Source organism: Mastigoproctus giganteus, chromosome 7 (assembly GCF_048544385.1).
Source record: "Mastigoproctus giganteus isolate SK-2022 chromosome 7, ASM4854438v1, whole genome shotgun sequence".
NCBI lineage: Eukaryota > Metazoa > Arthropoda > Arachnida > Uropygi > Thelyphonidae > Mastigoproctus > Mastigoproctus giganteus.
Window position 1 is genome coordinate 159,904,576 of NC_143581.1, and position 22,684 is coordinate 159,927,259.

Consider the following 22,684-nt stretch of genomic DNA (forward strand, 5'->3'; position numbering starts at 1 on the left):
TCACTGGTTAAAGATGCATTACAGGATCATCTAGACAAGACTGCAGCAATAATTCAGACAAAGCATGGGTTTGTTAAGGGAAAGTCTTGTCTGACAAATTTGATAGGATATTATGATGTGGTTACAAAGGAACTGGATGCAAAAAATAATTTTGATATCATATATTTGGATTTCAGGAAAGCTTTTGACACTGTTGCGCATGGAAGACTATTGTACAAATTGGAGCAGAATGGTATTAAGGGTAAGTTGCTACAATGGATAAAAGAACGGTTGAGTGGTAGAAGACACAGGGTGGTAATCAATGGGTGCTGCTCTTCGTGGACTAATGTTATTAGTGGAGTCCCACAGGGTTCGGTGTTGGGTCCACTGTTGTTTTGTATATTTATTAGTGATATTGATGAAGGTATATCAGGCTTAATGTCGAAGTTTGCAGATGATACAAAGTTGGCAGGGTTGTTAATGACAGCAATGGCAGTGTGCTACTGCAAGAGAATCTAGATAATTTGGGCAGATGGGCTAAGAAGTGGCAACTGAAATTTAACCTTGACAAATGCAAAGTACTGCATATGGGTAGAAGTAACCCCAGAGAAATGTACGAACTGTGTGGTACTACACTTAAGGTGGTAGAAAATGAAAAAGACCTGGGAGTAATTGTGCAGTCCGATATGAAGTTTTCTGAGCAATGTAGACAAGCTGCCAGGGCAGGTCATGGGGTTTTGTCAATGATATATAGCAATTTTGCTAGCAGGAAAAAAAGGTGATTGTCCCTCTGTATAAGGAAATGGTCAGGCCACGCCTTGAGTACTGCGTACAGGTCTGGAGGCCTCATTTTATGAAGGATGTAGATTTGCTTGAGCGTGTACAGAGAAGGGCAACAAGATGGTGAGGGGAATGAAGGGATCCTCTTACCAAGAGAGGCTTAAGTTCTGCAAATTGCAGTGGCTGGAGACTAGGCAGCTGCGCAGTGATCTGATTGAGGTGTATAAGGCCTTGAATGAGTTGAGCACGCTGAATTCTGATGGGATCCTTCCACTTGTTCAGATTACGAACCTAAGGGGGCATAAATTCAAATTAAGAAAGGATAGATGTAGAATAGATGTGCGGAAATTTGCCTTTAGCCAGCGGGTGGTTAATTGCTGGAACAAACTTCCATCTGTCGTTGTAGAAGTTGATAGGTTGAATAAATTTAAGGAGGAACTGGACAGGCATTTGGAGGGAACAGTGTGATTTTTTTTTTTTTTGGCTGATGCTGCATAAGCTCATACACTTGCTTTCTTGCTTCACATGCCACTAGTACTACTATGGCAACTGTTCAAGAGAAGGCAATATGTGTACTTTGGTTTTTCGAAACAAAGTCCGTTATCACAACGCAATGTGGTTACAGAACTCAGTGTGGAAAAGATCCACCTTCAGATAATGCTATCCGACATTGGTTAAAGCAATTTCAAGAGACTGGTAGTGTTCTGCACCGAAAAGGAGCAGGAAGACCGAGCACTTCGCAGGAAGATGTTGATTGAATCCACGAAGCGTTTTCTCAAATCCCACAAAAATCAACTAGACGAGCTTCTTTGCAGTTAGGTATACTACAAACGACTGTTTGGAGGATTGTTCATAACCACCTTCACCTCCATGCCTACAAACTGCAGATTGTGCAGGCTTTAAAGCCGAACGATAAACCTCACCATTTACAATTTGCCCAAGACATTTTGTCAAACATCGATGCTGATGAAAATTACCTTTGGAGATGGAGATTTAATGATAAAGCAATGTTTTACATATCAGGGAGGGTAAGTCATCATAATTTCAAAATATGGGGATCAGTAAACCCTCATGCCATTCAACAATTCAAAAGAGATAGTCCAAAGGTCAGTGTCTGGTGTTCTTTGTCATGTTCGGAAGTTTCAGGGCACTTTTTCTTTGCGGAAAAAACAGTGATAGCAGTGACCTATCTGGACATGCTACACTGTATCTGTTACCCCAGTTGGAAAATCATCAGCCAAATGTGGTGTTCCAGCAAGATGGTGCACCACCACACTGGGCTCTTATAGTCCGAGAATTTCTTGACATGCATTTTCCTGGGCACTGGGTTGGGCATGGTGGACCGATTCCGTGGCCTCCGTGCTCACCTGATCTTACACCGCTTGATTTCTTCCTGTGGGGATATGTGAAGGACATTGTGTACAAGACCCCCTGTGACCTCCCTCGATGAACTGAAGCTCAGAATTGTTGCTGCAATCGAAACAGTTCCACCGCAAATGCTGGAGAACACTTGGAGGGAAATTGAATATCGCTTGGACATCTTACATGCCACGAAAAGCGTGCATGTTGAAGTTGTTTATCATTCTGTAGTATTGATTCTATAGGTAATAAAACTTTGAGTTACACTTTCATATTCCGTAAGCAGTTTTATTTTGTTATTTCCAGTTTGAAAATTATAGGCCACGGAAACCCAGACAATAATTTAGAATCAACCTGTACTTTATTTTCATCATCGACATCTCGTTGGGATCTACGAGCACCTTGCACAGGACCCTGCAAAGTTTGCGGCCGACTCTGGTTTGGTGTTATGTCATGAAATAAAAGGCAGATTTTGCATTTGAGAGAAATAGACAAAAGGCTGCAACTGGTACCCCAAACGGCCACAGTTGCCCCACCCTTGGCATGACCCCTTCACCTCTCCTGTCTTGTATGTCCTTCCCATGTACATTGTCTACCCATATTCAAATTCAGCACCACTTTTGTCTGAGTGACACCACATCTCTGCTACAATGTTTGCATTCGATGACTTAATCAATATTTCAGATTCATCAGATTTCTTGTGTTCAATTTCAAGTTGTTAACAAGTTAATGATATTAAAATATCTGATGTGGATAGTATATATAAAACAGAATAAGTATCTTTATAATTAATTCCAATGAAAAGTACAATGTTTTTTCAGTAGCTACCATGATGTGTATGTCCTTCCCATGTACATTGTCTACCCATATTCAAATTCAGCACCACTTTTGTCTGAGTGACACCACATCTCTGCTACAATGTTTGCATTCGATGACTTAATCAATATTTCAGATTCATCAGATTTCTTGTGTTCAATTTCAAGTTGTTAACAAGTTAATGATATTAAAATATCTGATGTGGATAGTATATATAAAACAGAATAAGTATCTTTATAATTAATTCCAATGAAAAGTACAATGTTTTTTCAGTAGCTACCATGATGCTGCTTCATTTTGTGGGTTAGCTCTTAGAGTTTTGATTTTAGTTTGATGGACAAAGCACAACGTAAGTCATTCCGAAGATCCATACCAATCCATACCAAACTTGGTTTAGTTTTAATTGCAACAAGAACTGAAAGGTCTTGTTCGTAGAGATATATTGTTGGAAATGGGAGACAAGCTTTTTCAGCTTCACTGGTCAGAACGAGCTTGTCTACAAGCTGAGTCCAAAATTTTAAACATGGAAGGCTTTCTGAACATTGCTTCTATACCTGATTTTCTTGAATATATATAATTTCTTGAAATCCTGTGATATCTCTGAATTTATTATCATTGATTTATTCCTGACTCAGCTATGTTGCTTGATGTTGGCATTTTCTGGCATATATCTATCCATTTCTTTCTGGACTTCTTCAAATGGTCTTCAAAAATAGCTTAAATAATATCATTGAGTACTATTTGTGACAAATCTTCTAGCATGACTCTCATTTCTGGGAAAATCCCCAGGGGCTCATATCTGGTGAATATGGGCTTGGCACACTCAGGGTCCTGAGCTGGATATCATCATTCTTCTCTCTCTCTCAGGATAACTCAAAGTTTTTTTTTTTGTCTGGTGCAGCATAAGCCTCAGGCTTCCTTGGGCCATATGGTTAATAATAATAATAAAAACAGCTGTTTTGCCTTTAGCCATTTTTCTCTCCAAAGTTCAAGTTTTGTCATCATTATCCATGATTGTTTGATTATGACCCTGCATGTCTGTATTCAGTTCATTCATATGCTTAAGGATACGAATAAATCCTTAATTGCAAATAAGCCAGCTTTTCCAGTCAAGCATTGTCTTCAAAGCAGTTGGCCAATGTGTGCTGCTTCTCCCATAGATAAGTTTCAATTTCAGTTTTCACTTAAAAGACTTGTTCAAGAATTTTCCCTTGAATGGACATGAGTGCTAGATAAAAGACTTGTTCAAGAATTTTCCCTTGAAAGAGCCAATGGACATCAGAGCAGAACAGGTAAGTCCTGGTGAAGTGATCCCATTTCTTCACATTTTATTGAAAATGCGGGAGTTTGGAGCTTGATGAAATTCACAATTTGGATTGCATCATTGAGAACTACATAAGAGCAAAATATTGTTAAACACTTCCTCAACAAAGGTTTTTTCTAGACATTCCTCCCATCATTAAATTAAGTTTTCTTAATTTTACTTATCGTAGATTATGTAATTTTATGAAAGTCTGTTTGCGATTTGTGTTGCCCCAAAAGCTGGTGCACTGGGTAATCATTTCTAGTTAGCCTAGTAGATATCACTGGCCTTGCATGTACTGCACGACAAATGTTTTGGCCATAATCTAGCTAAATCAAGGTACAAATTCTGAAAGGTAAAAATTATCTTACAGTAAACACAAATTATTTATTAAACAGATATTCACTAAATACAAGAAAATGATACTTAGTTTATATTGAGTATTGGCTAGTCCAGAAAAAATATTTGTCAGTTGTGAGATTTTACTGTATCTATTAACTTAGCTGTTCAGTATATTATATTTCTATAATTTTTCAGTAATCGAAAAAAATTTACTTACAGAGATCTATACCTTTATGTGGAAAGGTGGTATATGATATAGCAACAGAAAGTGCATCAAAAGCATATGGAATTATTATCACCATTCCTACACACTTGCCTTTTCATTTCCTAGGATTCATCTATTGGCTTGTAAGTTATTATCTTGCTATATAAAATGAAGAAATTACAGAAACATTTTTGTATAAATTAAATAGGAAATGAAGTAAGAATTTAATTTAATGAAAATTATTTACATATTTTCATTAAATAAAAATTTTTAGAAATTGCTTAACTTTTTTTTTATTTATTTTTATTGTGATTTAATATTAGTGTTTAATAGATTTGTTACCATTTCCAAAAAAATGAATGGAGTTATTTTTCTTGTGATTCCTTATCAAGTTCAGTTTGATTTGTTTCACTCTATTAATTATTATTTGAGCTACTCAGAGGCCAAACTGAGCAACTATACTTTCTGTAATTTTCTCAATTTTAGTACCACAGCACATGATTAGTGCTTAACTTTTCAGAAACCAAATGATTAATCTTGATAATTCTATTTATCAATACGAAATGGCAGAACCACATATGGCTTCTGAATAACAGTTATTATATTTCAGAAGCCATTTCGATTAACTCCAGTTTGGTGTCAACAGTTGTCCATAGGTTATTGTGAAGTGTTAAACAAGAAACATCATATTAATTTTAAAAATTCATTGTTTTATAAAAGAAACAAAATTTATAGTTTCTTACTATGCATTCATAAATTAATGGATCATGAGAAATAAAAAGAAAAATATAGAAAAGAAAAAAAGTAAAGGAAATGTAAAAAAAATAGGTTGGCTATATATATATATAATTTGTATTAATATTAAATTAACCCCTTCATGGATTATCCCAAGATATCGTTGGGATATCAAAGATATCCCAACAATATCTGCCTTTGATGTTTTGACCAACACCTCAAATTCATCAAATTTATTTACCAAACTGCTAACATTGGTGCACATGCAAGTATACATGCACCTGTTCCTATTCTTATCTACCCTAACACAACCCATGTGTTTACTTATATCACAATGACTCCCAGCAGGCTCTGAAATACCATGCATCTTGTTTTCCAGGCTGCTGCTCATTCCAATAGAAGCAGTGTGCAAGAATCACTTTCACCTCTGCCAGCGGCTACTGTTAATCTATTAGTCCATGTATCCCCCAAGCTAGCAATTTTCTGCCCCACCTAACACTGCCTTGATAGCATCGGCAAATATTCTTGCACCCTGTCTATTTAAGTGCTATCCCATTGGGCATATATCTTTTGTATTTAGCATTGTGATCATTACGATACATCGTAACTTGATAATGTATATCTCGGATTTGATAGCTAAGGTATTACGTAAAACTATATAGAGGAATATGTATTGCTGTATTAGCTTAGTATAGTATTGTATACTCAAGTATAGTATAATAAATTAAATCAATTAAATTTATTAACCTTATTAATTTTCATTGTTAATTAATTAAATTGTATTTAAACAGAAATGATGCCCCAGACTAGAGCAGCAAAGCAACGTGCACAAAGTGATGGGAGTGCTGTGGCTCATACGAGAACCGAAGGGGGTGATTCTCCAATGTGTCACAGCCTAAAGAAATGTGCAACTTGTGATATGTTTGTAGACCTTTCTGGGATGGGACATGATGTTGCTAAGGGGCATGCATGCCTTTGTGTGTATTCGATGTAGGCAGTGTGAAGAAGTTAGGTACCAGCTCAGTATTGTTATGGGCCTTTATGAGAGCTTGAAGGACAAGGTAGATGCCTTCGAAGGACTTACACTGGGGGACCCATCAAGCTCTCAGCTGTCCACATCAATAGCAGATCTTGCACTTGATCATCTGGCAACACAGCAGTGACCTTCGGAGCAGAATGCACTCGTCCCACAGAAGCTAGTTATTGTCGGTGATTCCATTGACAGGGAGTTGGAAAATATATTGTGCAAAAAGGATAGGTGGAATAGGACCAGGGTATGTAGACATGTATAGTATGTTATGTAGGATGGCACCTGAACGAAAGTTCAACTCCGCCTTTGTACACTGATGGTTACAGAGCACTGTAACAGGCTAGAAGGCGCCTCCGTAGCCAGGTGGGCAGGAGCGGCAGCGTGTAGCACACACTTCTTGATTAGACCAGGGTTCGAGCCCATGACCACCAAATACAGAGGATGCGGAAAGGTCAGGGAATGACCACCTCGTATCCCCGGAGAAATATGGTCTTAGTTGCTAATGTTCCTAAAAACCAAATAACAAACAAACAACAACAGGCCAGAAATGAATCAGATTGGTCCACTTGATATCGATGGGTCAACTGTTGATGATCCTGCTCAGGTAGCTAACAAACTAAATGAATATTTGCATCGACATTCACACATGAGGAGTTATTTAGAGAGGGGAAAGCCAGAGGTGTATTCAACTCAAGCAGTAAGCTAGAGAATCTTGTAATAACTGAGAGTAAAGTGGAGGAGAAATTGTTGAACATAAACACAAGAAAGGCACCCGGGGTGGATGGGATCTATCCAGTTATATTAAAGGAGGCAGCAAAGGAAGTAAGCAAACCCTTAGCCATAATTATCAGAGCTTCCTTGGACTCAGGGGAGGTACCCACAGACTGGAGATGTGCAAATGTGACCCCAATTCACAAAGGAGGATCAAAGGCTGACAAAAGTAATTATAGACCTCTGAGTTTAACTTCTGTTCCAGGAAAATTAATGGAGGCACTAGTTAAAGAAGCACTGCAGGATCATTTAGACAAGACTTCAGCTATAGCTCGGACACAGCATGGTTTTGTTAAGGGGAAGTCTTGCCTGACCAATTTGATTGGATACTATGATGCAGTCACAAAGGAACTGGATGCAGGGAATAACTTTGATATTATATACTTGGATCTTAGAAAGGTTTTTGATACTGTTGCACATGGAAGACTGCTGCACAAATTGGAGCAGTGTGGCATTGGAGGCAAATTGCTGCTGTGGATAAAGGGGTGGCTGAGGGGGAGAAGACAGAGAGTGGTAATCAATGGACACTGCTCGTCGTCGACTAATCTTATTAGTGGAGTCCCTCAGGGCTGGGTCCATTATTATTTTCTGTATTCATAAATGATATTGATGAGGGTATATCAAGCTTAATGTCGAAGTTTTCAGACGATACAAAGGTAGGCAGGGTTGTCAAGGACACTACTGACACTATGCTGCTGCAACAGGATCTGGAAAGGTTGAGCAGATGGGCTGAGAGGTGGCAAATGAAGTTTAACATTGACAAATGTAAAGTACTACACATGGGAAACAGCAACCCCAGAGCAACGTATCAACTCTGTGGTACTACACTGACAGTGGTAGAGAATGAAAGGGACCTGGGGCTGGTTGTGCAGGCAGATATGAAGTTCTCTGAGCAGTGCAGACGGGCTGCAAGAGTAGCTCATGGTGTATTGTCAATGATATATAGGAATTTTTCTAGCAGGGATAAGGAGGTGATTATTCCCTTGTATAAGGCAATGGTCAGGCCACACCTAGAGTACTGTATACAGGTCTGGAGGCCTCATTTCAAGAAGGATGTAGAGCTGCTGGAACGAGTACAGAGAAGGGCAACAAGATTAGTGAATGGAACAAAGGGGTGCTCTTACGAAGAAAGGCTTAAGTTTTGCAAATTACAGTGTCTGGAGACCAGGCAGCAGCGAGGTGATCTGATAGAGGTGTATAAAGCCTTGAATGGTTTGAGCATGCTCAATGCGGATGGGATTCTTCCTCTCGCTCAGAATAATCACCTGAGAGGGCATAAATTCAAATTGAGGAAAGACAGATGTAGGATAGACGTGCGGAAATTTGCCTTTAGCCAGCGGGTGGTTGGTTGGTGGAACAGACTTCCATCCCTTGTCGTGGAAGTTGATAGCCTAAATAAGTTTAAGGCTCAGCTGGACAGGTATTTTGAACGAACAGAGGGGTGAAGTGGAAGTGGTTTTTTTTTGTTTTTTTTTTTGGCTGATGCTGTATAAGCTTGCTTTCTTGCATCAAATGCCTCTACTAATGCTAATGCTAATGTGTGTAATATTATGTTCATGCAGTGCGTTCATGTGTTTATTATTATTACTAGCCACATAGCGCAAGGAAGCCTGAGGCTTATGCTGCACCAGCCAAAAAAAATTCTGAGTTACCCCGAGAGAGAGAGAGAGAGAGAGAGAGAGAGAGAGAATCAGAAGTAGAATGGAATCACCAAAAAGAGAAGCATGATGATATCAAGCTCAGGACTCTGGGTGTGCCAAGCCCATATTCACCAGATGTGAGTGTTGTTTAGTTGTTTCTGGCCATTTTGTCACCAGGCTGACGATCACCTGGAAAGCCTGCCCGGTGTCAGTATACACCATGGGAAGGTAGGCCACAACTATGCATGTACCATGGCCAACCTCAACAGTCACGTACTGAATGTCCAAAGCGAGTTAAGAGCCATTCAAAAGAACCCTGTGGCAGCAACAGCACACACACACACACACACACACACACACACACACACACACACACACACACACACACACACACACACACACACACACACACACACACACTCCCAGGAGAGAGGACAGCAGAAGATGAAGAAATAAAGAAGAGAATAGCATAAAGTAAAAAAAATAATAATAAAATTAAAAAAATAAAAATAAATAAATTAAAAAAAATAATAAAACAAAAAAAAAAATCTTTATCTATGTCTTTGGCCACGTCTTTATGAAGTGCTGCCCAAAGTAGTCCACAAGGAGAAAAGATGTATAGTCAAACGTCAGTAGTAATGTCATTCAAAAACAAGATCAGCAGGAACAAGTTCTAGATATAATTCTGTTAATCTGGAGTGGTATCAGAAGTCACTGGTTGATGACGGTATCACTGTGCAGAGGAAGGATTTAGTTGTGGAGAGTCTTGATAAAGGATGAACCAGAAAAATGCAGCATCTGTTAAAATCTTCATGTGTTCTTGAAAACTAGCAAAATTTTGGACATTGTCATCAGGACGACAAATGAGGCAACAGGTTGTATTTTCATTTATGAAGTGTTTTCAGTTTGATTGCTTGCACTAACATAGACGTTGAAAGTCTTCCTGCGATTAAAAGTCTTCCTGCTTCCAGCATTGCAGAAAGTTTGAAGGGTCTGGAAATTGTTGACAGATATGAGTATCTTCTCACATCCAGGAGACAAGTTTGGTACTGTTGCCTTAAGAGCCAATCTTAGGTCCTCATAATTGGAGCATTCAAAAAGTACGTGAGGAGAGTCTTCCGGTAGCCCATGACAGGAGACTGTATTAGAAAGTCTGAATTGGTAGAGTTTTGCATTAAGCGAACCATGTCCAGTTAATATGTAGGAGGTAAACAGTGAAGGTGAAAACCATTTTCTGGTGGATGATGAAAGTAGTGCAGTTATGTCGGGAACGAATTTTTTGGTAATAGATCCTTTTTCGGTAGAATTCCATCTATTCTGCCAGGTGTTCACTAACCAATTCGAACATCGGGTTCATTCAGTTTTGGGATCAGGCTGAGGGTTAACAATGATTCCCTGAATTCCGTAGAAATGCCTCTGCGGATGTAAAAGCAAAGCCCTCTAAACACAACGTGCAGGTCAAGTGTTATAGTGCCTGCAAGAGTCTATTGAGCTGGAGTTGATACTGTTTGGCAAATGTGAAGTAGGCTAAGGAGAAAACAACTTTGAATAGTGGATAACTTAGTTTGTACAGTTTTAAGTGCAGTATGTCTAAACCAAAGGCTGGCAGCATATGTTGTAATTGGGATTATGGCAGCATTATAAAATAAATGTATTGTTTTAGTGTTCAATCCCCAGTCTTGTCTGGTAATTTGGAGCAGCATTGCGGTAAAACTCTTAACTTTGACAGACAGATGTCGAATATGTGCAGTAAAGGAAAAGCGGTCGTCGATGATGACTCCTAAAAATATGGTGCTTCGGACAAGTGGAAGTGATTTCTTGTCAAGTTTTACAACTGGTGGACTGCCATAGTCTATTTTGTGTTTAAAAATCATGACCTTCGATTTGGTTGGGGATAATTTCAATTTGTTCTTAGAGGACCAAGACAATAGTTCAAAGAGTACTTTATTGGCATAGAGTTCTAAATCAGATCTTGAGTTTCCATTCACTAAAATGACAAGGTCATCTGCATACGCAAGTTGTTGCACATTTTGAAATTCAGTCGTCCTAAGCAGCCAATCATCAAGAACTAGGTTCCAAATCAAAGGACCGAAAATTGATCCTTGGGGGCAACCACGGGAGACAGATCTGTGAATATTCGTCCTTTTAGTGATGATGGTGACAGTGCGATCAGCAAAGTAGTTTCTAAAAAGTTTATAAAGCTGAAGAGAGCAATGATTGGAACGGAGTCTACTGTGGGCGCTCTCCCACCATAAAGTATCAAAAGCGCCCTCAAAATCGATAAAGATCGCCATAACGTACTTGGAAGTGAAACTATCAACAAGGTGGTGAAGTTCTAATAAGGCATCTTCGCATCCAAGCCCTTGCCTAAAACCATATTGAAGAGAGGATATGGAGCTTCCTGCAGTGTGGTAATTTTATTAGCGATTAGTCTCTCTAACACTTTTCCCAGATGAGAGAGCAAGGCTTGGGGTGGTAGGATCTGGCATTGTCTAGTGGTTTACCAGGTTTATGTAAAATCTTAAGAATGGCGTGTTTCCATGGTTTGGGAAACGTTCTAGTATTTAAGCAGTTGTTGAATAATTTAAGTAGAACTTTGGACCTTAGGTCATAAAAATGTTTGATAAATATATTATCAATCAGGTCATCACCAGGACATTTGTTTGACTGAATTTTTTTCAGGATTGAAGTAAGTTCCTCTGCAGTGAATGGACTTGTTTCTTCTAAAGGAAGGTATTTTTGGTTTAAATCTCGAATAGATATATGGTATGAAATGTCAATAGTGAGATCATCATTAGGCAGCAGTTGGTCCAAGATGGCATTATGGAGTCTTTTAATGTAAGTTTCCATACTGTTGGAGGGAATGGAGTTAAAAATGTCACCCAGGATCATTTTATTTTTAGCAATTTTATAAATGACACCCCAAGGATTATTATTCCCAGATGTATGGACAAAATTGTGCCAGGATTGCAATTTGCTTTCATAAATCAATTTTACATATTTTCTTTTGAGAGTTTTGTATTCTTTATGTAATCTGTTAACTTCTTCTTGAGGCCATTTGCAAATGTGTCCCCAATTCACAAAGGGGAATCAAAGGGTGTCACAAGTAATTATAGACCTGTTAGTTTGACTTATGTTCCAGGGAAAATAATGGAGTCACTGGTTAAAGATGCATTACAGGATCATCTAGACAAGACTGCAGTTGTAGTTCAGACACAGCATGGGTTTGTTAAGGGGAAGTCTTTTCTGACAAATTTGATTGGATAATATGATATGGTGACAAAGGAATTGGATGCAAAAAATAATTTTGATATGACAAATTTGGATTTCAGGAAAGCTTTTGATACTGTTTCACATGGAAGACTACTGTACAAATTGGAGCAGCGCAGCATTAAGGGCAAGTTGTTACAATGAATAAAAGGATGGTTGAGTGGGAGAAGACAGAGTGGTTATCAATGGACACTGCTCTTCATGGACTAATGTTATTAGTGGAGTCCCCCCCCCCCCGGGTTCGGTCAGTGTTGGGCCCATTGTTGTTTTCGATATTTATCAATGATATTGATGAAGGTATATCAGGCGTAATGTCTAAGTTGCAGACGATATGAAGGTTGGCAGGGTTGTTAATGACAGTATTGATAGTACGCTATTGCAACAGGATCAGGATCTGGAAAAGTTGAGCAGGATGGGCTGAGAGGTGGCCACTGAAGTTTAACATTGACAAAAGTAAAGTACTCCATATGGGTAGCAGTAACCTCCTCATGGTCAGGCTACACCTTGAGTATTGTATACAGGTGTGGAGGCCTCATTTTAGGAAGGATGTTGAACTAGTACAGAGAAAGGCAACAAGATTGGTGAGTGGAACAAAAGTTTAATATTACCAAGAAAAGGCTTAAGTTCTACAAATTGCAGCTTCTGGAGACTAGGCACCTGCAAGGTGATCTAATTGAGGTGTATAGAGCCTTGAATGGATTGAGCAAGCTCAGTGCTAATGGGATTGTTCCTCTTGCTCAGATTACTCATGTGAGAGGGCATAAATTTAAATTGAGGAAAGACAATTGTAGAATAGGTGTGCAGAAGTTTGCCTTTATTATAAATGATAGATTATAAATGATGCTAGAACTAGGGGACATAAATTCAAGTTACGGGGGGAAATGTTTAGATTGGACTGCAGGAAGTTTTATTTTAGCCAGCGAGTTATAAATTACTGGAATAAGTTGCCTTCATGGGTGGTAGAGGCCTACAGTTTGGGGAAATTCAAAGGTCATCTGGATAGTACTTTCGGGTAAGGGAAGCGCATAGGATGATAGGTTTAATTTCCTTTTTTTTTATTTTTTATTAATTATTATTATTTAGTTATTTATTTTATTTTATATATATATATATATATATTTTTTTTTTAATCATTGTTTTGTTCGGATTTTTTTTTTTTTGGCTGGTGCAGCATAAGCCATAGGCTTTCTTGCACCATGCGGCCGTTACTAATACTAATACTAACAAACTTCCATCTGTCGTAGTGGAGGTCAGCAACTTAAATAAATTTAGAGCAGAACTAGACATATATTTGGAGTGAATGGATGGATGAAATGGGAAGGGTGTGGGTTTTTTTTTTTTTTGTTTTTTTTGGCTGATGCTATATAAAAGAGCTTTCTTTCTTGCATCATATTCCCTGCTAATGCTAAAAGTAATTATTCAAGAATATACTTATCTCCATTCCTGTTTAGAACTACCTGCTTCTTAACTCCCTGTGGTATTGTGATAGCAGTCTGCATAACTCTATATATTTAGATAAATACAAAAATAAGCAATTTGCATAAATAAGATGGTTAAAATTTGTTTTAATATCTCAGAAATAAAGACTTTTGAGACATATATTTATAAGAATATTTTTCTTACTTTCAACTGTAGAATATCCCCCTACATTTATTCCATCTCTTATATTTTCTTATACACAGATTGCCATTCTCCTTCCTTAAATTTAGAAAGTTATATGTTTTAAGGAAAGTAAAACTTGAAAAGAGTAGTATATTTTTCAAGTGGTTTTAAAAAAAAAATTTTTTGCACATGTGAGTAATTTTGATTCACTCACTCTTTTTTAGTTCTTTTGCATTCTATAACTACTCGACATCCAACTTGCAATTCCTTTACATAAAATTTTTCTTAGTTTTTCTATTAAAAATATGAACAATCTTCATTCAATAGTCAGAAAAACGATGTCACTCTCAAAAGTTTGACTTATTATATATGCAAAATTAATCTTTGCTGAATTCATAACTATATTAGAAATTTTTTTATAAAAAACGAACTTAATTAAAATAATTTATTTTATTTAGGTGGAGAAAAAAAAAGAAGAACAACAACCAGATGGCGAAGCACAAAAATTACAAGATGATCAGTCAAAGGAACATACCGAGTAGACTTATTTGGCAAATACTGCTTCATTGCCATAAACTATAATGTACATCATGAGATAACTTGCAAGATTAACATAGATAAAAAAAATAAATAAAAAAGTTCCGTAAGAAGCAAAGCAGAAAGCACATCACATGTTCCTACAGAAAAATTATTTTCAGGCATTCATTTGTTCTATTGACAGTATATAGGCATGTTAAAAACTCTTATTTGACTTATAAATATGGAAAGCATCTTTCACATCCTCATTAGAAAGGTAGTCCACACACACACACACACACGTACACACAGATATATATCTTTTATATTTACTTTTTTATTTTGTACATGATTTTCTAAATTGTTTACAACTATGTGTCAATAAAATACTGTTACGTTCAACTAATGTTTTTTATTTAAAATTACATATATGAGATAGTTTTAAAAAAAACGTTCTAGGCAGGAGGAGCTGTATTTGAAATCTGTGCCTGCACCAAGAATTCCCCCTTAAACACAGTTACCTTCAAAATACTGTACAGCAGTAACACACTTTGTCAGCATTCAGTAGAGTTCAAAACATTTCTGAGAGCCACAGTGCACATCCTTCTGTAGTGCAGTCCAGCCGAAGTGATAGCACTTCAGCTAGGTGAAGTAAAAAAAAAATGGTAAAAATTGCACAGTTGTTGCATCAGTTGAGTATGATGGGTTAGGAAGCTCCACAGTACTATGTGTGAGTTTCGGCTGTACAAATAGCACCAGTGCATTGTAATGCTGGGATATCCAGTCTTGGGTTATCATCCATTTGAGATGTTTTAGGCAAATTGCTTTGCTGTGAATGGGTGAAAACTACTTTGCACCTCTTCTTGTTGTTGTTGTCCTCATGAGTGGCACAATGGATGCAGGGGCAAGAGTCAATGTGGATGCTGGGGCTTAACAGCCTTACTGGGCTAGGCTACCTTTCACCAGGACAGGCCCAGATTACAATTCTGAGTATTTTTTACAATGTCTGTAACAGGGGTAGATAATCTTTTCTCTCCCATCCCATTATATTGAAAATAAACAGTTCACTTGTTTCTTTCATGTCTTATTATTTGATGAGCACCATTGTTTTATTGCTGAGTTTTCAGTAGAGACAAACTTATAACTCTTGAGTTCAGTGAAAAGGGCCTTTGGCCTCTTCAAATCAGCTAAATATTATTTGAATTGCTTTGTCAAAAGCTTTATACTCCATCTGATTTAATTTTTTTGTGATTAAACAAACACTGATTTTAGCAGCTTTGTTCTTGACTGATTTTGTGATTACTTTTTTTTTTTTTTTTTTTTTGGAGATCTGCTATTGTGAAAATGGAGTAGATGATCTCTATATTGCCGATAACACTATCTGACAAAATTTTTTTTTCGTCATGCCTCTGGAACAAAAGTTGGTTATTCTGAACAAAATAAATGAATGTCCTGATTATGAAAATATAAATCTTTTACTTCTGTCACGTCTACATCAAAGGTATACGCATTTTTTAAATTCCTTGTTTTTATACAGTAACCATGGTTGTAGTTATTATACACAATATATGTTATTTAGACATATTTCCCACTCAATGATTTCCTTTTATACTCCAGATTGCTTTCCTGTTTAAGGAACCAACATTAATCTCCCATAATGGCAGAGTCCCAGCGACCTTGGTCTATCATTTTTCCATTGCAGATACGTCCTGGTGGAAGCACTCTCCTTGTTCATCACTGACATCTGCTAAGTTATCAGGAAAGAAATCCAAATGGGAATGAAGGAAATGCATTTTCAATGATATTCGGCACCCCATGTTCTTGTAACATTTCAGCAAGTTTGTCACCAGTTGCTCATAGTTCTCTTCTTTTCTCTTTCAGAGGAATCCGTGTACCACAGCCTTGAAAGATCTCCATGCAGCCAGTTCAACATCATTCAGGTTTCTTTGAAATTCTTTATCTTTTAGGAGCTTTCTTATGTGAGGACATATGAAAATTCCTTCCTTCAGCTTTGCACGAGATAAATTTGGAAACATTTTCAGTAAATATGCGAATCCTCTGCTTGCCTTAGTGAAATTCTTAATCAGTGCAAGCTTGATGTGTAAAGGGGGAAGAAAAACCTTTTGCGGATCAACCAATGGAACATACTTTACGTTGCTTTTGCCGGAAATATATTCATCTCTCTTGTCCCAGTATTGTATGACGTAGTGTTTGGCTGTTGCACAACTATCCCACAAACACAGGAAACAAGAGTATTTAGTGAAACCACCTTGCAACCCAACAAGCATTCCAATCACTTTGAGATCACCACAAATATTCCAACCATAGTCATTGTAACGTATAGCAGCAAGAATCTGGGATATACTATCGTAAGTTTCTTTCAGGGCCAACAGCATGAACAAGAGGAATTGATGGTAAAGTATTTTCATTATGAAGCAATAGTGCTTTCAAACTTAGCTTTGCCGCATCAATGAAGTTCAATGATGCGGAACAATGTTCAGTTCTTATACAAGAACTGAACATTGTGATCAATGTTTAGTTCTTGTATCTTGGTCTTGTATAAGACCAAGATACAAGAACTAAACGTATAAGACATTGGTCTTGTATAAGACCAATGGTGTCTTTGCAGACACACACACGTTGTTTTCCACTACAAAATATCTTGAAAACGTTTCATTTTGCTTACGATATATTGTAATGTTTGTACCTTTGGCAAGTAAGTTCCACTGTTGTAATCTGGATCTGAATAATTCAGCCTTCTCTTTGGGTAAGCCCAAGTCTCTAATCAAGTCGCTTAATTCTTCTTGTTCAATGTAGTGTGGGGCCTTTTCTTTTTCTGGCTCATAGTCCAAATCATGTGAAGTACGTGATTCCGCGACATCTGGTAAAACGATTTCTTCTGTACCTTCATCGCTACTTCCAATACCCTAAAATTTTGGTGGCACAGCTACTGGCAGTTCTTTACCATGTGGCACTGGCCTAATTGCTGATGGGATATTTGATGCAGTGCTTGCTCTTTTTGGAAATACCTTTTATTTATTTATTTTTGTCATGCAGAAATAGCAGTCGTTGAAATGATTCTTGGGCTCATGCCACGCCATAGGGACGGCAAAAAGGTAATGCTCTCGGCTTGCCATATAACCACAGCCTTAAGTTCGTTGTACAAGTAATACAACAGATATGTGGAGCCTGATTTTTTTTCTTGGTCACCGATCTTGCAGTCGAAGTACAATGAATATGCAACTTTTGTGACATTGTATATTTTCTTCCTCCATGTTTTTGGGGTTAAATGTCCACAAACATAGCAGAAGTTGTCTGGATGATTGAAGCAAGTTCTGTGCTTTGTCTTCTCCACTTTAACAATGCATTAACCTAAAAACAGTAAAAGCAATTGGTAAGTTTGAACAGGAGGTGAATTCTTGTAGCGTAGTTTATCATACACTATATATTGAACAGTTGAATGCTGTAATAAAATTAATAAAAATACTGACTTGTCTAGAAAAGTGCATCAAAATCAAAATATACTATACTGCAAGAACAGTAATGCTGTACTCACTTAACTTTTAGCCCAATAAACAAATAAAAGTTAATAAGTTTAAAAATTGTATTTCAAACAGTAATGATATCTTTGTACAGAATCCAGTTATCTATCTATATCTTAAAACTGAGACATGATAGGAAATTTTTATGATTGATTTTAAATTCTATACATAAAACTTGACTAGAAACAACCATTGATTTGCTGGAGGTAAAAATCATTTTGGGTAGTGTAATTAGAATAGGTTTCCCACAAGGCTGCTGTATGGGTCTAACTTTTTTGGCATCTTCTGGAATGATTTGTCTTTAAAACTTGTGGAATTTAATATATCTCTTCTCACCTTTTGAAGATGACCTAAAGAGTTACAAAAAGTTGATTGTGAGGAACTTGGTGTCAGATCTAATCAGTTTCAAATCCAGAATCCACTCCGGGATTGAGACAAATGTTCTATCTATTAAAGAGGATAAATTTAAAGTTATGTCAATTCACAAATGGCAGTAGTGACACAAGGATTTACTGCCTGGCTATATGCTGGAAAAAGCATGTTTCAGATTTTGAACAAAATTTCTCCTTGAGCACATCAATGCCAGACCCCATACCAGCGGGCACCTCCATAGCCAGGTGGGCAGGAGCAGCAGTGCGTAGCACATGCTTCTTGATTAGACCGTGGTTCGAGCCCGTGGCCACTAAATACGGAGGATGCGGAAAGGTCAGGGAATGACCACCACATATCCCCGGAGCAATATGGCCTTAGTTGCTAATGCTTCTAAAAACCAAATAACAAACAAACAAAACCCCATACCAGCATCGTGAAAAGGAAGATCATTGCTACTTCAGGCAGACTTTTCTACAATGTCCTCTTTACAGTCCTGAACCTTGAGCCCTCAGACTTTCATCTGTTGCACTTTGTTAATGATAATGCTGTCATTGCAGCCATCAAAAAAAGGTGGCTCTTGGGGTAAGCTAGCAGCAACTTTTTTGAGAAGAGGAGATTTTTTAAATTTTATTTTAGTATCAACGGCAAATGATGAAAAAAAAAAAAAGCAGACTTATACAGAGTCAGCCAAAAAAAAAAAAAAGCCAACACTTCCCATTTAACTTGTCCATCCTTTCTAACAGTTTATTTAGTTCTTCCTTGAATTTGTTAAAACTACCTTCATCTACAACACCAGATGGGAATTTGTTAGAACAAACAACCAAACTCTGGATGAAGGCAAATTTCCACCCATCTGATTTGCAACAATTCTTCCTCAATTTGAATTTGTCCCTTGTGTGTAGTCTGAGCAAGAGGAAAGATTCCATCAGCTTTGAGCTTACTTAATCCATTCAAGTAAACACTTGAATCAAATCTCCTCTCAGGGGCCTAGTTTCCAGATGCTGCAGTTTACAAAATCCTTTTCCTCACCTCACCAATATTATTGTGCTTCTCTGCACCCATTCCAACAGATCCATATCTTTCCTAAAATGAGGCTTTCAGATCTGTATGAAATACTCAAGATATGGCCTGACCATTGCCTTATACAATAGGATAATCACCTCCTTATCCCTGCTGGAAAATTCCTATATATCAGAAGTGGCCAACTTAATTTGTGATGCGATCTACTTTTTTCCTTCAAAAATGTGCCGCGATCTACCATCTCAAAAATTTCATTGCACAAGGTGCACAAATCGAGGGATGACTGTATATTTAAAATTCGTTGTGATCGACTGAAATAAAATCTGCGATCAACTTGTTGACCACCCCTGCTATATATCACTGACAAAACCAAATGACAGATCATTTGGTTTTGTGTTTTACCACATTCGTGGCAGTGGCCTGAATGTGGTACAACACAGCCGGTGTGCTAATCTGTGGATACTGTTCCCCACATGAAGTACCTTGCATTTCTCAATGTTAAACTTTAATTTCCACTTCTCAACCCATCTGTCTAATTTGTCTAGATCTTGTTGCAGTAGCATATACTGATTACTGTGATTAACTATCTTGCCAACCTTCATATCATCTGAAAACTTAGATATTAAGCCTGATATGCCTTCCTCAGTATTGCTAAGGTGAATAGAGAAAACGAAAATGGGCCCAACACTTATCCTTGGGTGACTCCACTAATAACATTAGTCCACAAAGAGCAGAGATCATCGATAATCAGTCTTTTCCCACTCAACCATCCCTTTATCCATACCAGTAACTTAATGCCACATTGCTCCAGTTTTTACAGCAGTCTTTTATATGTAACAGTTTCAAACCTTCCTGAAATTCAAATATATATCAAAATAATTTTTTGCATCTGGTTCCTTTGTTACCGCATCATAGTATCCAATTAGATTGGTCAGGCAAGACCACCCCTTAACAGATCTATGCTGCGACTGCAGTATAATTGTATTCCTGTCTAAATGGTCATCCATTACTTCTTTAACCAGTGATTCCATTATTTTTCCTGGAACAGACATTAAGTTAACAGGTCTGTAATTATTCATGTCACCTTTTGATCCCCTTTGTGAATTGGGAATACATTCACACATTTCAAGTCCAAGGATGCTGAATCCAAGGATGCTTTCATAATTATGCTGAGGATTTGCTTATCTCTTTTGCTGCCTCCCTTAATATAATTGGTTAGATTCAATCCACTCCAGCACCTTTTTTATGTTTAGCTTCAACAATTTCTCTTCTACTTTCTTTCACTTATCACAAAATCATTTATCTCCCCATTAGAGTTTGACAGACTTCTGGCATCCTCTTCTCTAAATAATCCTCATGTGTGAATGTAGATGCAAAATATCTATTCAGTTTGTCATCAACCTAAGCAAATGTGATTCAAACCCCTTCCTTCTACTGTTGATATAAACAAAGTCTTTGTTGCTGTTCATTGCCAGAGACTTCTCATATTCTGCCTTAGTTTACCTAACCTCTTTTGTGACTTGATTACAGACTAATTTATATCTACCATAGGTTCTGTATCACTTGATAATTTATGTGAATCCCACACATTTTTCTTCTCTGCCACAAGGCCTTATTAGTTCATCTGACATCCATTTAGGTCTAAGCCTTGAACAGTTTTTCATTGATATAAAAAACCTAGTATCTTCTATGATTATTTCCCTGAATGCTTCCCATTTTTAAATTGCTATTAGTAACATTACCAGTTGGTTCCACTGCATATAATTTAAAAACTGTTTGAATCCACTGTAGTCACCCTTACAAAAGCAAAAAGCCTTTCCCTTTACCCTTGACAGTATGTCTTTAAGTAAATTTCACATCAGTAAAATGTGATCACTGTCACCCAGTGGATCTTTTACCTGAAGATTCTTAATGCATGAAGAATCACTGCTGATAAACAGATCAAGAATGCTGTTTCCTCTTTCCTCTCTAACATGCTGCTGTAGAAAACAGTCATCCAGTGAATCCACAAAAGTATTGCTAGCTCAACATCCAGGAAGTTCTTTGCAGACCTATGTCTTCCAACCAAGTCAGTACAGTACAGTACAGTACAGACTGTGTAGTATGAAAACATTACCAGAAAAGAGAATTGTCCAGATATCAATGTACCACATGACTTCTATTGTTCCAGGAACAATGACCAATGAATCATTGTCATAAATTTAGGTGGTCTTGAGTCCAAGCTCACTTAATTTTAGAGGTCCTAAAAATAAGATGCAGTGGCCCTGGTCCTACAGTAATTGCATTGTTCGAGGTCCCTCTCCAGAAACTTAGGGCTCTGGACTAACCGTGCCACTCCACCTCCGTAAATCTGGCCATGCCAATTGTACAAGTCCAAACCACAAGAAATGACCTTGATGACGACAATACCCTGTACTTTTAAACAAGATAAATCTAATAACTGTAAGAAATTAAATTGATGAGAAAATTAATGAAACAGTGCAAGATTTGTGAATAATGTAGATTACTGTGCCAGCTTGTAGCATAAGCTCACAACTTAAAAGTGCGACATTTGCTCTCATAATGCAGCATTGGTGAGTGGTAATGCCCACATTGGTGAGAAAATGTTAGATAGTGGAAAAAATGCCGTTTTTATGAGAAGCACTGTTTCACGACCCAATAAGTGTACTTGCCTGGACCCAATAGATAAACGTAAACAATATTGCATAGCCTGACAAACCCCCACAGACAGTAAAGATATCACTGTTTCAAAAGGGCATGATTGTGGAAGCCTGTGTGTTTGGTGCTTCCGTATTGGAAACGAGGGGTCAGTTGATCACAGCCCATTGTGGTTAAGGTGTACAAAGAATGGTGTTGGATGGGTAAAACCACCTCCCATTGACAGAATTGTTAATGATTATGCAAGATGTTTGTGGTGAGCAACGCACACAGCACATTGTATGGGCTCAACAGCAAGTCACTGTGACAGTTGATATCGCAATACAACAACATAGGGAATGTGAGAATGATATCCAAAATGAAAATGCACCACACAGACGTCTGGTGTTCCACAGAAGACATCCCTTCTCACCACTGACCAACAATGAATGTTGCAGTGTCAACAACATGCTGGTTTGACACTGAAAGACTGGAAATGAGTGTGCTGGTCGAATGAGCACGACCTCCAGGCAGTGGAGTTTACAACAAATCATCAATGCAAACATTAATCGTATTTAGCAGTCACTGGCTTGAACCCCAGCCACTCAAAGAGCAAGTGCTACTGCACTTTCTCTCCTCACCACTCGGCTATGTCATACCTGGTGCAACACATCGATGGATGCCATCATGTGTGGTGCAAGCAATACAAGTCCATGGACCCATTGTACATGATACCCACTATCCAGGCAGGTGGTAGTGGTTGCT

At 37.8% G+C, this 22,684-nt stretch overlaps 1 protein-coding gene across 1 annotated transcript in view; it reads left to right on the forward strand.

Annotated features, from left to right (window-relative positions):
* Window positions 1–14,634, forward strand: part of LOC150083287 (lipid storage droplets surface-binding protein 2-like) — a 143,227-nt gene extending 128,593 nt beyond the window's left edge. The window contains exons 7-8 of the mRNA XM_090378464.1: window positions 4,799–4,927; window positions 14,291–14,634. Of these exons, the coding sequence (XP_090234590.1) occupies window positions 4,799–4,927; window positions 14,291–14,374 (213 nt within the window). The 3' untranslated portion in view covers window positions 14,375–14,634. The remainder of the gene's footprint in view (window positions 1–4,798; window positions 4,928–14,290) is intronic.
* Window positions 14,635–22,684: the final 8,050 nt, after the last annotated feature.